The following is a 12,623-nucleotide window of genomic DNA, read 5'->3' on the forward strand; positions in this document are numbered from 1 at the left end:
GTCTCCTGGTCCTGGACAGGGTCGCTGCACCCATACTGTGTTGCCTCAATAGAGACAATAATCCAGGTGGCTCCCAGGTGAATTTAAACCACTGCAGCATCTGAGGAGGCGACAGGCTCGAATGAGTTTTCCTGGGGTTTAGAGTTATTCTGGGGTTCAGCTCCACCTTGAGAGTGGCAGTGTGGCCTGATCTGGTGTCTGGGGCCTGGGTGGGTGGAAGGGTACTCCAAGGGCCTGCAGGAATCCTGGAGGGCAGCCAGGGATAGTCCACGTCAGAGTCCAGCCGGGAGAGCCCAGTCAGTCACAGGGACTTGCACATCCCCAGGCCTCTGGCCACAGCTGCCCTGACTGTCATGTGCTTCTCTCACTGCAGCCCGGCCATATCGCTCCAGAGGTCTGAGTTCCACCTCAATGCCCAAGTCTCCTCCCTGGTGGAGGATGCCAATGGGAACCAGCCTGAGAGGATGAGCTTCAACCCGTGGGGCCTGCAGTGCCACCAGGCCCACCTGACCCGCCTGGGCACCGAGTACCCAGAGAACAAGCGGCACTGTATCCTAGGCCGCCCTCCACACCGTGCACAGTGGGTCCATCAGGGGCCCCGACAGTGAGGGGGTGACAGAGACAGAGACACACACACGGGCCAAGGGAGGGGTGGGTGGGGAGGGGGAACCTTCTGTGAGGGAGAGTTTGAGGCACAAGCCTTCAAACCTGGGACCTTGAAATCCGACCTCTCTGGAAAAGTCAGAGAGCATGGGGAAGTCAGAGTGAACACAGAATTAAGGGGAATTAAGCTGAACACAGTGCCCCTGGTCAGGCCACTGGCTGTGTCCCTGCCACCTGGGCAGTAAGGACAGGCTGGGTGGGGGGTCTCTGTGGGCAGAAAGGGTTGATGACTGGGTGGGAACATCCCCCGCACCCCAGCTTCCTTCTATCCCTCCAACTTCTCCCAGTCTCCCATGGAGCTGATGGGGTGAGAGGGGGTGTGGCTCCTCCTTTAGGGCAGTGCCCATGGGGTGGATCCTCAGGGGACCCTCCCTCTCAGGCTGCCAAGTTCTTAGGAAACAAATTTAGGTTTGAAATGCTTCTTTGTCACCACTGGGCATCTGCCTGCAAATGGACGCTGGTTCCACAGTATTTATTAAGACGCATCTGCAACCCTAATCCCTAAGAAGCTTTTGCAGGATAATGACTCCACTGAAATTAATATTCCTGCAACTCATCTCCAAAGCTGACATCAACCCACTTCTCCCAAAAGGTATTGGCCCATTCAGTGACTTGAAGTTTTAGCCTTATGATTTTCTTCCATAAAATGTAAGTTGGGCATGGCCTGACAGGGATTTCATGGCTGCATTTAAATTTCAACCTCAGAGCAAAGAGGAAAAAGAAGCTCACATACTCATAAACTCCTCCTAAATAAACAGACTTATTATAGCAGCCTGCAGAGCTAATACCTTGAATTCTTAATAGCAACGATTGGCTTGTCTGTATTGAAAGAATAAGGCATGAACGAATGGAGCCCAGAGTAGGGAGCCAGGTCCATCCAGCCTCGGAAGTGTGCTACCTGCCTATTGTGAGGCAGCAGCCCTTATGTCCTCAGAGCCTCCTTAATCCGGTGTGATCAGGCTTCCTGTTGCTGGAAAATGTCGTGTCACAGTACAAGCATCCCTGCATCCTGGACCTGAAGATGGGGACCCGGCAGCACGGGGATGATGTGTCCGAGGAGAAGAAGGCCCGCCACGTGAGGAAGTGCGCGCAGAGCACCTCTGCCTGCCTGGGCGTGCGCATCTGCGGCATGCAGGTAGGAGGCAGGGGCGCCCTGCAAGGCTGGGTATCTTGCCATGCCCACTGTGAGGCAAGGATGTTTCCCATGCGGACACTGCTGCCCCTGCAGAGCCCTTCACTTTGGGGGAGCAACAGAGGTGGCAGCTAGAAATGCATGTCCTGATTTATGACATGCTGGATATTTTTGAGATAACCTTTCAAGACAGTGGTGTCAAAACCCCAGCAATTTTAAACTCAATCTCAGGGTCTCTGGCAGCTGAAACTTTCCACAGGGGTCACATGGGTCCTGCCCAGGTTGAGGGCAGAATTTTGATGATAGTGTGTGAGCAGGAGCTGGGAAAAGAACTGAGAGAGGGGCTTCCTCATGCACTCCGTGGATTCCACATTCTCTTGAATGATAAAGCTGACCCCTCTCCTCAGATGCTGTAAGGCAGCCTGCTCTTTGAATTCTTATTAGTCATTCCCTCTACTTACTCCACCTTTTCTGTCTCTTTTTGCTACCTGTTCTTGTTGACAAAGTGGGAAGGTCATACCTGCTAAGCCCAGGCAAAGAAATATTTTTTTTTTTATATTTCCCAGACTCTACTCATCTTTTTTGCTGCTCTAATGTGGCTTTATTGCAGGGACTGCAGGAGAAGAGAAGGAAACAAATATCCTCCACTTGTTCACTCTTATAGTCTATCTACTCCAAGCAAAACCAGACACCAATTCGACACTAAACGTCACAGCTTTCCTTAACTGAAACTGCCATCCCTTGAAGCTGGAAGTTGAGTCTATAAATTTGTTGCACAAATGTCCCTTGGAAGGCTTGGAATGCAAGAGAATAGAGTGTGATGATTTGTGGTGTAAATGGAAGCTCTCTCTGGATCTCAAACCTTCTGAAATTGATCTGATTTAATTAGAAAGTGATGCCTGTCATGTATTTATGCCGGCTAATCTACAGGCCCATCTCCACCCTCCAAAGACAATACTAAGTCTACCGTATCTCTCTGATTTTTTCCCAGCACTGGTTTTCCATAAACATATCATATAATCCGAAGGGAGGAAAGATCTGAGAAAGTGTCTTGGCCAGGTACAGGCAATCCTTCCCCACTGTGCCAGGCAGGGATGTGCCAAGTCACCCTCTGGCCACACCAGCCACTGGCCCTGGTTCAGCCTCTGCTGTTGTCTGTGCCATCTGAATGAAATGGGAGTGGCTGCCTCCATCCCCCCCACCGGCATCTCTCCTCCATCTGCTCCCTCCAGGGGGAGAAGCTGGTGCCACGGAGAGGAGCCACCAGCCCCACAGACTGCTACGAACCTCCTGCTCCATTGGCTTCCCTCAGCTGCACCGGCTGCCTGAAAACTCCGTCTACACCTGATCTAGCCTATCTCATTAATCTTCAAAAAACAGTTCACCCCACTCTACCCCAACAGCCATTACTGTTTCCTTAAAATCTGCAGAGAAAGAACTTAAACAGCTTTGTTGGGGAAAATTTAATCTAGTTGGCTTTTCAAGGCCATTGGCTGTGATTTCAGATTCCTACTAAAGCTTTCTAGCTTGAGTTTGCTAATATTTCAACGGAGGAGGGCCAGAAGCCAGGATTGACAACATGATTTGGAGGTTGACATTGGAATTCACAAGAAAGGAGATCCAAACCCTTTCCTCTGGGAGGAGAGTCACCTCTGTGGGGTGAAGGATCTTTAGACCTTGAATTCCTATTAAACACTCTTAAGAAAGCATTTTAAAATGTGAAAGTTACATTGGTCCTTGATGAAAGATCCTCTTCCCATTCATTTCAGCCATTCTTGCCCTGCGTCTCCTGGAAATCTGTTTATATATTATGTTAGCCTGTAATGCTGCAACTGTAGCAGATGCAATCATTTTTTGTTTGCAACTCTTTACATTTATTTCCTTCTTTTTAATACAAGGTATATCAAGTTGATAAGAAGCACTTTCTCTGCAAAGACAAGTACTATGGAAGAAAACTCTCAGTTGAGGGCTTCAGACAAGCCCTCTATCAGTTCCTGCATGATGGAACCCGCCTCCGGACAGAGCTCCTGGAGCCCATCCAGCACCAGCTCCAGGCCCTCCTCTCAGTCATTAAGAGCCAGAGTTCTTATCGCTTCTACTCCAGCTCTCTCCTCATCATCTACGATGGGCAGGAACTGCTGGAAAGGACCCCACGTGGCCTGCACCCTCAGGAGGCTCCGCAGACTGCCCACAGCAGCTCTCCAGTAGGTCTCGCCAAAGTTGACATCCGGATGATTGACTTTGCTCACACCACATACAAAGGCTCCTGGAATGAGCATACCACCTATGATGGACCAGATCTGGGCTATATCTTAGGCCTGGAAAACCTCATCCAGATCCTGCAGGATATTCAAGAGGGAGCATGAGACTTCTGGGGTCCATCTGGATTTTTCCGGAGTACAGATCTCAAAAGGGACCTCTTGGTAGCTAGGGTAGTTTATCTACCTCTTAGATGTCTTTGTAATAATTGTATCTATGTTCAAAAACCACCTCTAGACATGGCAGACTCTATTAACAGCTGCCAAGGAAACCAGCTCTGGAGGTGCTTTCCATATATCCATATATCCATATATCCATATATCCTGGCTTCTCGCGCTAATGCTGGCCATTGCAGGCTGGACAGTCAGGGCGAAATGACACCATTTTGGAGTACAGTGGAGGGGTGCAGTATGAGTTAGAGGCCAGCATTAGAGTGATATTCTGTAATATTTGCCTGGAGTAAAGGTATTTAAGGATGCTTTTTTCTTTTCATGCTGCAGTCCTTGCAAACTATGAGGCAAAAGACTTTACTTGAAGAAGACTTGGAGAGAGTTCATGAGTTTATGGTTTTTGCTCACAGGGGCTGCCCGCCTCTAGGGCGGACAGAGCTAATGAATGTCTCTTCCCTTCCCAAAAGGCATTCTAGTTGGGACAGGATGAAGCAGGACAGATCTGCCCATCTCACTGGCTTTGTACTCAGGTTCTGCATAGACAAGGACAAGCCTGACATAGCAGGGCAAACTGAGACCCCCAGGTTCTCCACTTTTGCCTGCGGAAAGAAGGGTCTCTTTCCAGATTCCCAAGTACCAACTGGAAGTGAGGATCCTGCCAGATTCTCACCTCAAAATGCCTCCGACCCTGAAATGCAGCTTCCAGTGGGTGTGGACTGTGCATAAGGAGGAACCACTGATGTTAAACTTTCCACCTTCTATTTATTTATTTCGGGGGTGGGGTGGGGAGTCAGAAGAGAGATGCCTGGAGGACGGAGGAAACCAGGCACAATGTTTACAAGACTGGGGGACAAGTGTAAATACGGAACAAAGAGCAAATATTAATTAATTCCTTCTTCTGCAGTGTGGAAACCTATTACAATGCCCTTGAGTCAAGCACTGAGATCCGTTACCTAATTAGGGAAATAAATTTGTTAATAAAATTGCTGAGGTCACCAGTGATTATTTGGTATGCCTTATTACCCTTTCTGTTTGTTTATTCTGATCATCATACTGTACGGCAGTTCCAATTTATGGGTGACTAGAGTATACAGCAAGAACAGTTCACCAATTTCCTGCAATCCTTTGGGGAACCCGGGTGGAAAATAGTGGCTAATAAATTATTTGCATGTATCTACAAGGCAGGCACCAGACCTGAGAAGTGGTCTTTTCATTTGAATTTTATATAGTGCAAAATAAAATATTTTTTGTATTCTCATGGCTAATTACCATCAACTTTCTAAAATCCACACTAATAGAAGGAAAGGATGGCCCACATACAAAACTTTTGTTTAATTTGAGGATACATCATATGGATTTCAAAGCAAGTCAACTTCCATAATTATGTTTGGCTAAGGTAATGATGTGATTAATTTGCAAGCTCCATGCCCATGGTGGGAGAATTGAGTCCAAGCAGGCTGGGTGGCAAAAGGAAGTCAGCTGAAAACTAAATATTTGCTAACAACAAAATGAAGCCCTAAATATTCCCTTTTCTGGGCCACTTCCTTGTTTGAGAACCTGGTAACACATGCACCAAGTTCAAAGCTCCCCGGCTAAGCTTCTGATTCCTGGCCCTATGCTCAGCCCTCGGTATGGCAGGACCTGCCTGAGGATGAGGTGGGAATGCTCAACTAGAATCTAAGTATTTTAGGGCTGGCCACCTGCATCGCTAACTGTGTTGCACCCACTCTCCGTAGGCTGGCTCCTGATTCCTGCCCATGTGGTGCCCCTCTCTGCTACTCCTTTATACTGGCACCCTCATGAGGCCTTCTCCTCTTCTACAAATTGTTTGAGGCCTCACCAGAACTCCCATCCACCCCTGAAGATGACGCCTGCAAAGGTGCAGTCTGTTGCAAGGGACAGAGATGGCTACTGGATTCAGACCGTTCTTATTGGACTTCAGGACTCAGAGGGAGCACTGTCACCTGCCAGTTTGCACAAGCTTTGCAGAGTCAGCAACCCAGCTGAAGGAGTCCACCCAGTTACTGCAAATCTCGGCACAGGGAGAACAGAAAGGTGTGGAAAGAGGAAGTGTGTATGTGTATTTGATTTCCAAGCTGAGTTTACTTGAAAATGGAAAAGGGATGTGGGAGCTCTAGATATCCAGCAATCAGCAGGTGTATTCCTGCACTGAACAGCTATTGGCCCCTGACCTCTTTGCTAAGTACTGTGGAAGATCTAACTTTTGGGAGCTGAGATTCTAATTGCAGGGGCAAGAAAACACATGAACAAACCACACCAGATAGTACCCGATGACACAGAGGGTTAACCTGTGTGGGGCAGGTGATCAAGCCCATGAGGCTAAGGAGGTTCTCTGACAGCAGAGTTGTCACAGAAACTGCTGGAGGTGAGACTTCATCTGGACCTTGAAGGGTGGCAAGAGCGGGGAAGGGGCTGAGGGATTGGTGGGAGGGTGGGGCGTGATGGGAAGGAAAAGCCCAGCATGCTCATGAGCCTGTGGACAGACCAGCCCATTCACAATGGGGATTTTGTGGTTTGGAGTAGTAGAACTAAAGAGCAGAGAGTGGAGCGAGCCCCGATGGTGGGAACATTTGAAAACCTGGCCAAGTAGCTTTCATTTGTTTGTGACTTTATTAAACTGTCCTTCCTTCCATTCACCCACCCAACAAACACTTTCTGAGTGCCTGGTCCACACAGCACAGTGCTGCAGCCTGTGCAAAAGAGAAGGGAAGTGTGAGGGTCATGACACTATCCTGAAGAACCTTCTGATTTGGTGAAAGAGTGAAGACCCTCGTAGGAAAATATCACAGGCACTTTAACAGGGAATAGGAGCCATTGGCTCAGCTGTGCAGATGCTAACCAGGAGTGCAGAGGCAGTGAGGGCTCACTGCCACGGGGGTGTCACAGCACTGGTGTTTCAGCTGTGCCTTGAAAGGGAAGCAAGTCTGAAAGGTGATAAAGAAGAGCAGGTGTTGCAGGAAAAAGATCGATAAGCATGGAAATGGAGAATCAAGCCTTCTGCTCAGGGAACAGCCAGCAGTCTGTGGGCCACAGTGGGTGATGTACAGGGGCACCGCAAGAGAATAACATGGAATGGGAGAAACCTAAGAACATGAGAACTAGAAAGGACCTCTGAACTTTCACCTCCACACTAGAACCCTGTAAGAGCCTTCTGGCTGGACTCCCTTACTCTTCTTTTTTGAACTGAGAAACATACAGGTATTAGTCAGAGTAAGCTAACTATTATAATAAACAATCCCCAAATATGAGTACAATCCAATTTGGTCAGCAGAGAGCCTCTGCTCCACACAGTCATCCAGGGACCCAAGCTCCTTACATCCTGTGATACCATCTTCAACCACAAAGCCCCAAAGTTAGACAGCATGGGGAAGGCATACTCACATTCCATGAGCAAGAACCAGTCATGTGGCCCTACCCAGATGCCAGGGGCCTAAGATGCAATTTAATTGTGTACCAAGAAAGAGGAAATGGGTTTGATGAGAACCTAGCCAGTCTCTACCATAACCTCTTTCTCCATAATCATCATGTCAAATTGATCCCCTACTTAAGGAGGGAGAAATGGATACAAAAAGAAGAAGTAGAGAGCATGAGGGGACAGCAGGGGCCTGACAGTGCCAGAGCTGTGGCTTCTGATCCAGATCCTTCCCTAGCCATGTCCTCACACAGTGAGTGTGCCCAGAGTGCTGGGAGACTGGCTTAGCATCTTCCCTACCTCAGTTTTCGCATCTATCCCACAGGAACTCTAACTTGGTCCTTAAGATAGGTCATGTGGAAGAGCAACCTGCTCCAGACCCCCAACTCAGGGCAGGGTAAGTGGACGAGGGCAACCTGGGAGATAGTCACCCAACCCCACCTCTGTCCCTCTGGTGTCCCCTGTGTGACTGAAGAGGAGGCTAAAGAGCAGAATGTTATTACAGCTTTTCTAGCATGCAATGTCATCAGGAAGCCCTGGGCCTCTGGGCAGCACCCTGGCAGCCCCATCACTCTTCCCAGCTGCGTGGAGCCTTCTAAACCATGCTGCAAAGGGCAGGAAGCAGTCTAATAAAACAAATAGCAAGGTAATACCACTCATCAGCAGCTCTTCAAAATGACCTAAACTTCTGACTTTTGTTTTAAATCTGCATCCTCTATGGCCAAAAACATAAAACAGAAGATGAGAGAAAGAACTAATATGAAAGCGTGGGCACCAAGAATTAGTGGCGGGGAGGAGAGAGCAGCTCTGGGACAAAACCAAGTTGACCTCCAGCCAGGCAGGCTGACTTGCAGCCAGACTAGGTCCTTCTCATTATGCATTGCTCAGAACTTCTCTGTTCTGTCATTAGCTGCCCTGAAATGGACCAGAAGTTTAGGAGTTAATCTAAGAACAAGATCCATAAATCCACCTGCTCCTGATCTGCCCCTCCACTTTCCCCTCAGACCTCTAAAGATGAGTATCTTACAGGGACTGGGTGGGGGTGGGGACAGAAGGGACAGGAAAACTGGGTTTCTACCATCAGTTGTTCTGTTCTCTTCATATTCGTTTAGTGGGAGACTACTGTTCACCAGGGCCTGCTGTCAAATAGTGGCCAGTGCTGTGAGACAAAATATGGCTGTTACTTAAAGTGGGGCCAGGGAAGACCTCTCTCAGATGATAGTGACCAGAGAGAAGAGTTAAGGGAGAGAGGCAGATCCCTGGGGTAGATGACAAGATGTCTCAACAGAGCTGAGGGGCTTTGGATATATTAGGCTGCACTTTAGGACCCCACCGAGGCTTCCCCCAGCACACAGACATGTTTTGAAAAAAAGTCACCTCCAGAAAAGGCAGCAATCTACTGACAGTGTGAGCTGGCTTACCTTTATCTGCAGGCATTAAATTACTAACTGCTCCCATCCAAGTCCAGACCCACTTTTTATGGTAACATATCTGGTACCATATCCATTCATTTCCACCAGTTGAGTAAGCTGAAAGAAGAAAAATCAGGCAATTGTGCCCCACAATACAACTAAGTATTTAATTCGTTTTTAATGTTTACATTATTAACACCAGCATTACAAAATGATATTTTTACTTTCAAGCGATTTAAATGTGCAATTTGGTGTCTCAATTACTGGGATCATTATAACCTGCAGCACTCCCTCCCTCCCCTCTCCAGTGGTGCCTGTTTCTATAAAGAGCCATCAGGCTCCATAAAGCCCAAATACCCATTCTAAATAGATGGGAGGTATGCCCTAGTGGGGGTTTTCCAGGAGCCAGGGGAGGCTGCATTCAGTGAGAAATGAGTGACAGGCAGCAGGTGGGTGTTAAAATGGTCATCAACTCCCTGAGGGGCTGGCGCAGCAAGCCAGATTCCAGGCAGTGCCTATTAATGTGCTCAGAATGGCACTGGGTGACTGACAAGCCAGTGAGCCCAGACTCTGGCTCCAACCAGCAACCTGGAGGGGTGAGGCAGGGGCAGGTAAAACCCTGGAGCCCCTTGGGAAACTAGAATGCGCACAGAAACCCACCATGCTCACAGTTCACAACAATGCCACAAGGAGGCCCAAAGGGGTGTCCTGACTGGGGTGGGGTGGGGGTAAGGGCATCACTCTGGGGCCAGTCAATGAGGGTTCAAGTCCAGGCTCTGCCACTTACTAGCTGGTGACCTTGGCATGTCCTTATCACCCTGTGCCTTGGTTTCCATCTCTGTAAAATGGGTCTAATAATGGTACTTATCTCTGAAAGCCACTGTGAGGACTAAGTTAATATGTATAAGACATTTAGAACAGGGCCTGGCCCAGAATAAATACTCAAAGTAAGTGTTAATCTGTCACTATTATTCCCATATAAGGTGGAGAACTGAAGCTCAGAGTGATTAAATACCCTCCGAAAGTTGGCTGCTCTGAAAGCCTTGGCCTTTGCTGCCTGTCTGCCCCTACAGTTGCTCTTGCCCCTCATGTGACTTAGGTCTCTCTCAAACCCCACCCCTGCCCCAATCACTGGACATCAGGTGCACCCTGACTTAATTTCTTCCTGCCACTTACCACATTTGAAATTAATCTTGTTCATTTATTAAGTGACGTAATACTATGCTTGTTAACACAGTATTTAATACCATTCAATACGAGCGCTATTATTATTGTTATCATGTTTTCTTGGTTGTTGTCTGTCTCCCCCCATTGAATGTGAAGACCACAGGATCAGGGCCCTCATCTGTCCTGTCTACCACATGGGGGAAGCTCAGGCCTGGTGCACAGGTGTGTCATCTATGCAGTCACAAAGAGCTCTGCATTGCAGATGGCCTCACACTTTGTTTACTACTCTGCCATTACTGTCTTGAAGTTCCTTGAAAACAAAGAGCTTCACATATTCATTTTGTTCTGGGCCCCACAAATCATATAGATAGTCCTAGACGGATGGATGGATGGATGGATGGATGGATGGGTGGGTGGGTGGATGGATGGAAGAAAGAATGAACGAACAAGCAAGCCCACATTCCAAACCAGGTCTGACAGATTCCAAAATCTCACTACTGAACCACCAACCCAAACAAACTTTCATCTGGGGAAAGAGAGGTGGATAGGATAGTCTGAACCAAGGACTACCAAAACTTGACTCAGAAGATGCTGTGCTGGGGAAGGGAGAGACTTAGAAGAGGCATGGGGTTTCCCTGGCATCCAGTTGTTCTTCTCAGCCTCTCATTGTACTTGTACTTCAAGTGGGGTGAAAATCATTCACTGCCACCTAAAGTTACTCTTCCTCTCACCAAAGACAGAGGGACCTCAGTCCCTGCCTCCCAGGACATTGCTGGCCAGCCAGATGCTGTTCAAAGCCACTGCTATGGTGGGGCCTCAGGCAGAATAACGAGGCCTCTGGGCACCCAGCATAGCTCTAGATGCCTAGAGCTTAATAGTAAATGGATATAATCCTTGCCCTTTAACCTCAGGATAGCCATCAAAATTATATAACCCAGCAATTCTACTTCTAGAAATCTACTTAAAGAAAACAAAATCCCTGATTTGAAAAGATATATGCACCCCTATGTTTACTGCCACATTATTTACAATAACCAAATTTTGGAAGCAACCTAAATGTCCATGAGTAGATGAATGGATAAAGAAGATGTGGTATATATAAGCAATGGAATATTACTCGGCTATAAAAAGAATATAATCTTGCCATTTGCAATAACGCAGATGGACCTAGAGGGGAAAATGTTAAGTGAAGTAAGTCAGATGGAGGAAAACAAATACCATATGATTTCACTTATATGTGGAATCTGAAAAACAAAACAGAAATAGACTCACAGACACAGAGAATATGCCATTGGTTGCCATAGGGTAGATGGGTGGAAGGAATGGATGAAATAGGTGAAAGGGGCAAAAAATTAGTGAGAATATTTGATATTGACCTGGACGATGGCTACATGACTGTATACACATGTCAAAATTCATCAAGCTGTAGACTAAGATTTGTGTATGTTAGTGTATATACATCAATACAAATCAAAGTCTGTGGCTATAAATATAGCTGATGGTAAGGATGGAGCAGGGAAGTATTACTGGCTGGCAACATGGTAGGGGGGCCCTGGAGTGCCTCATTTTCCAGTTCCCCGAGCCCTCCTTACCTCAGGCAGGCACCCACTGAACTCACCTCAAGTGAGCATCCCATACCTTCGGGTCCCCCCACAGGTTCTCATTCTGTAGGTCTTCACTCTTAAGGCCTTCAGTCCCTGTTAAAACCACCCATTGATGGATTTCTCCTCAAATTAAACTCCTCCCTCCTCCTCTCTCTCTCCCATTCCTGTCCAGGCCTGATTCTTCTGCTCAACGTCCCTCCATTTCCACTTATGCAAACGCTGATCATCCTCCAACCATCCTCCAAGAGCTGTCTCCTTCAGAAGTCATCACTGATCTTTCTTCTCCGACTCCCCTAAACAGCCAGCTCCGAGGAATATTTCTTTCTCCAAATTCCCTAACATTCTCTAACACTTCAACTAAAGCCCCTGTCACTTTGAACTTTGTGTTTTGGCTGTTTACTCACTCCCCAGCAGTCTACTTCATGAAGGCGGGAGTCTCCTAGATTCACTGTTACAAAGAAGGTGGGGTGGGGGAAGCCAAGGGTTGTAAGCATGGGATGGTCCTGGCTAAGTGCAGGCACAGAAGGGAGCTGAGCCTTCCTTAAGAAAAATCTGTAAGGTGGGGTTATGTTTTGAAAAGAGAAATCATGACATTCCACATGATGAGGCAGCTGGAGATGTATAAGAGAAGGCTTGGTGAAACAAGTTTTCCAGGCTGAATGAACCCTCCTGACATTGCTGAAGCTAGAAACCTGTGCCTGCCAGGGAAAAGTGCGCGGCCTGTGGAGAAGGCACTCAGAAGGGGTACTAGGAGGAGCTGGCGAGAAAGGGACCAGAGCTGAG

At 47.7% G+C, this 12,623-nt stretch overlaps 1 protein-coding gene across 5 annotated transcripts in view; it reads left to right on the plus strand.

The window, feature by feature from the left end:
• The window catches only part of IP6K3 (inositol hexakisphosphate kinase 3), a 25,305-nt gene extending 20,079 nt beyond the window's left edge, over positions 1-5,226 (plus strand). For all 5 annotated transcript variants that reach the window (XM_036887072.2, XM_036887073.2, XM_036887071.2 and 2 more), the window contains exons 4-6: positions 374-549; positions 1,623-1,798; positions 3,694-5,226. In XM_036887072.2, coding sequence (XP_036742967.1) covers positions 374-549; positions 1,623-1,798; positions 3,694-4,161 — 820 coding nt within the window. In that variant the 3' untranslated portion in view covers positions 4,162-5,226. The remainder of the gene's footprint in view (positions 1-373; positions 550-1,622; positions 1,799-3,693) is intronic.
• The last annotated feature ends 7,397 nt before the right edge of the window (positions 5,227-12,623 follow it).

Source organism: Manis pentadactyla, chromosome 16 (genome assembly GCF_030020395.1).
Source record: "Manis pentadactyla isolate mManPen7 chromosome 16, mManPen7.hap1, whole genome shotgun sequence".
Classification (NCBI taxonomy): domain Eukaryota; kingdom Metazoa; phylum Chordata; class Mammalia; order Pholidota; family Manidae; genus Manis; species Manis pentadactyla.